The 4,065-nt window shown below is 52.6% G+C and overlaps 1 protein-coding gene across 1 annotated transcript in view; it reads left to right on the top strand.

The window, feature by feature from the left end:
- CLIP2 (CAP-GLY domain containing linker protein 2) overlaps positions 1-4,065 on the top strand; it is an 82,469-nt gene that overhangs the window by 40,599 nt on the left and 37,805 nt on the right. The window contains exon 7 of the mRNA XM_011960589.1: positions 424-484. Coding sequence (XP_011815979.1) covers positions 424-484 — 61 coding nt within the window. The remainder of the gene's footprint in view (positions 1-423; positions 485-4,065) is intronic.

The following is a 4,065-nucleotide window of genomic DNA, read 5'->3' as shown; positions in this document are numbered from 1 at the left end:
AAACTGATGACAGAAAAGAAAGTCAAATTTCCAAGAAATGAGGGGGAGGGGACGGCAAAGGGAGGGAGAAGGAGGAGGGAGGGGAAAGGGAAGGGGAAGGGAAGGAAGGAAGAAAGGAAAGAAAACAGTGTTCTCACTCACATCCCCGGGCCACCCTGTCCTTTATTTTATTTCCCCCCACCCTGAGGAGGAAGGGTGTTGCCTTGAACACTCCCATTCTGGAGTTATTTGTGGTTCTTCCTAGAGTGCAGGACAGCAGGTTGGGAGATCTAGAGCTTTCCAGGACTGTGGGCCATTTTGATGGCCTTGCCTCTGGACTCTGGGCCATTCTGATGGCCTCGCCTCTTCTCTGCTATTGCTCACTTGGTGAATCCTGTTGCTCTGGGCAAAGCCGGGTCAGCCGCCTCTTTCCCTCCCCTGCAGGAAGGTGGAGGATCTGCAGTTCCGCGTGGAGGAGGAGTCCATCACCAAGGGAGACCTGGAGGTAACAGTCAGAGGCCCCTTCCCTGGGCACTCTTAGCACCAGTCCCTGGCCCCTGCTAGGGCAGATGGTCGTGAGGTCCAGCAGCAACTCCAGGACCCTGGGGGAAGGGGCTGGTTGGGGGGAAATGGGGAAGGATCAAAGGTCTAGTGTCTGAGGTGTGAGTAGCTCAGCCCCACGAGCCCCCCAGGGAAGCTGTGCTCCCCGTGTCAGTAGCTGGATGGGGTGGGCAGGATGAACCCAGGGCAGGGCAGATGGAGGACTGGGCCCCAGGATAGAATGGCTGAGGTCCCTTGTCCCTTCTTCTTAGGCAGTAGCCCTGAAGGTGCCCCTTCGTTCATCTTGGATTCCAGGTAAAATTTTGGCTGAAAGTAGTTTGCTGAGTCACAGAATTTGTAGGTAGGAAAACTGAGGCTCAGAGACCAATGGAGCTGGGCATGGTGGCTCACACCTATAATCCCAGCACTTCAGGAGGCCAAGGCAGAGGATCACTTGAGCCCAGGAGTTCAAGACCAGCCTGGGCAACGTAGCAAGACCACATCTCTACAAAAAATTTTAAAAGTTAGCCGAGCTTGGTCGTGTGCACCTGTGGTCCCAGCTACTTGGGGAGGCTGAGGCTAGAGGATCGCTTGAGTCTGGGAGATGGAGGCTCCAGTGAGCTATGATTGCACCTGTGCTTTTTTTGTTTTTTTGTTTTGTTTTGTTTTGCTTTTTTTGTGTGTGTGTGAGACTGTCTCAAAAAAAAAAAATAAATGGATGTTGGGGCACAACCAGGCGTCAGAGCCTCAGCCCAGCTCAGCATGCTCTGATTAAGTTTCCCTCTTAGCCAAGGGGCAGGCCATGTGGTTGCTCCTGGCTGACTTTTCCATTGGCAGCTGCTCTCCTGCAGGGGTTGGATGGGGTTCTGGGAAAAGCACCTCTGTTTGCCAGGAACAGAGACCCCCTGTGCCAGCTGCAGTCACCATGGGGGCTTACTGAGGGGCTATAGGAAAGGTCACAGCAGGGCAGGCTGTTCAGGGGACTGGAGCCAGAAGCAGCATCAGGAGCTAAGCCCATCCATGTGCCCCTTGCTCGGGGCCTCCCTCCCATCTGTGTCGGGGGTCAGGCTCCTGTCTGTTTCCCACTGTGTCTCCCAGCTTGCTCTTCTCCCAGCCCCGCCCACTACCTACCAGCTGTCATCGAGAGAGGCTCTGATTGGTCCCAGTGGTAGCCAATGGGCTGGCTGGCTCTGGATAGGGGCCTACCCTGGATCCAATCGGCCCTGGCTGGGAGAGGCAGAAGGCGGGACAGACAGTGACAGACAGCTAATTCAGTCCAAAGGGTTGCAGAATCCCCACTCGACGTTTTGTTGTACCAAACTGAATTGTGATCATATTCATGGCAACCCGAAGGCAAAATGACCAAAGTCCCACTCATCCCTTCATCATCCTCACCCTTTTTTTTTTGGAGACAGGATCTCACTCTGTTGCCCAGGCTGGAGTACAGTGGCACGATCTGGGCTCACTGAAGCCTCCACTTCCTGGGCTCAAGTGAGACTTTGCCTCAGCCTCTCTCAAGTAGCTGGGACTACAGGCGTGTGCTCCTACACCCGGCTAATTTTTTTTTTTTTTTTTAGAGGCGGGGTCTCGCTATGTTGCCCAAGTGGGTCTCAAACTCCTAGGCTCAAGCAATTCTCCTGCCTCGGCCTCCCAAAGGGCTGAGATTACATGCATGAGCCATCACATCTGGCCCCCACCCATCTTAAAAGTCAGAAATAAAAACCAGAGCCCCTCCTTGACCTCCTGGTCCCCTCCAGCTGTATCACCCCACCTCTCTGCCTGCCTTTATTGCAGAACTCTCCAGCAGTTTATCAGGCTCATGGTCTTCCCTCCTGTCCACACTCCCCCAGCTGCACAATGAGACACCCCCATTCCAACGCCCCCGCCTCTTCTGCTGGCTTCTCCTCCTTCCTGTTCTCTGAACACTGGCCCATCCAAGAGCTCAGTCCCAGGCCCTTCACCCCTTGTCCACACTCGCCCTGAGAGCTTCCAGACTGTGGCCTCTGTGCCCTGGATGAGTCCCTATGAGTCCCACAGTCTTCCCCAAGCTCCCTCTACCATGCCCACTTGACATCTCCACCCAATTGAGGAAGAAGTAAGCGCCTGTATCAATTTCCTGGGGCTGCAGTAACGCACGGCCGCAAATGTGTGGCTTAAAACAACACAAACATATGCCCTCGAAGTTCTGGAAGCCAGAAGTCTAAAATCAAGGCTGGGCGCGGTGGTTCATGCCTGTAATCCCAACACTTTGGGAGGCCAAAGCGGGCAGATCACTTGAGGTCAGGAGTTCTAGACCAGCCTGGCCAATGTGGTGAAACACAGTCTTTACTAAAAATACAAAATTAGTTGGGCATTGTGGTGGGTGCCTGTAATCCCAGCTACTCTGGAGACTGAGGCAGGGGAATCACTTGAACTTGGAAGACGGAGGTTACGGTGAGCCGAGATTGCACCACTGCACTTCAGCCTGGACAGCAGAGTGAGACTCCTTTTCAAAAAAAGAAAAAAAGTCTGAAATCAAGGTATTGGAGAATCTATTCCAATCTAGCTTCCAGTAGGATTGCCGGCAGCTCTTGGTGTTCCTTGGCCTGTATAACTGCATCAGGCCAGTCCCTGCCTCCTGTCACTTTGCCACCTTCCCTTTGTGGCATTTCACTTGACCATCTTATGGAGACAGCAGTCACTGGATTTAGGGCCCACTCTAGTCCAATCCTAATCCAATATGACCTCATTTTAACTAACTACATGTGCAAGACCCTGTTCCAAACGAGGTCACATTTGTTCTTTATTTTGTTTGATTTTTACAGAGATGGGATCTCACTATATTGCCCAGGCTGGTCTCAAATTTCTGAGCTCAAGCGATCCTCCCACCCTAGCCTCTCAAAATTCTGGGATTATAGGTGTGAACCACCATGCCTGGCTAAGGTCACATCCTGAGATCCTGAGTGGGCATGAAATTTAAGAGGACACTATTCAACCCAGGACTGCAGCCCAAATGGAACATGTCCTAACCACATCTATCCAGGCCTCCCCTAACACCAACCACCCCCCTTACAGTTCCCATCTCAGGAATTGGCCCCCAAATCCACACAGTTGGCTGGGCATGGTGGCTCACGCCTGTAATCCCAGTGCTTTGGGAGCCTGATACAGGAAGACTGCTTGAGCCCAGGAGTTTGAGACCAGCCTGGGCAACATAGCAAGACCCTGTTTCTACAAAAAATATAAAAAAAATAAGGCAGGCATGGTGGCACATGCTTGTAATCTAAGCACTTTGGAAGCCAGGGCGGGATAATTAATTAAGCCCAGGAGTTCAAGACCAGCCTGGGCAACATAGGGAAACCTTGTCTCTACCAACAATGGAAAAATTATCCAGGTATGGTAATGCATGCCTGTGGTCCCAGCTACTTGGGAGGCTGAGGTGGGAGGATCGCTTGAGCCAGGACAGCTGAGGCTGCAGTGAGCTGTGATCACACCACTGCACTCCAGCCCGGGCAACAAAACAAGAGCAAGACCTTGTCTCAAAAAATAAAGGCCGGGCGTGGTGGCTCA

The sequence above is a fragment of the Colobus angolensis genome, unplaced genomic scaffold, assembly GCF_000951035.1.
Source record: "Colobus angolensis palliatus isolate OR3802 unplaced genomic scaffold, Cang.pa_1.0 Scaffold516, whole genome shotgun sequence".
NCBI classification, from domain to species: domain Eukaryota; kingdom Metazoa; phylum Chordata; class Mammalia; order Primates; family Cercopithecidae; genus Colobus; species Colobus angolensis.
The sequence above is the reverse complement of the archived record's forward strand: the minus strand, read 5'-3'. Positions and strand labels throughout refer to the sequence as shown.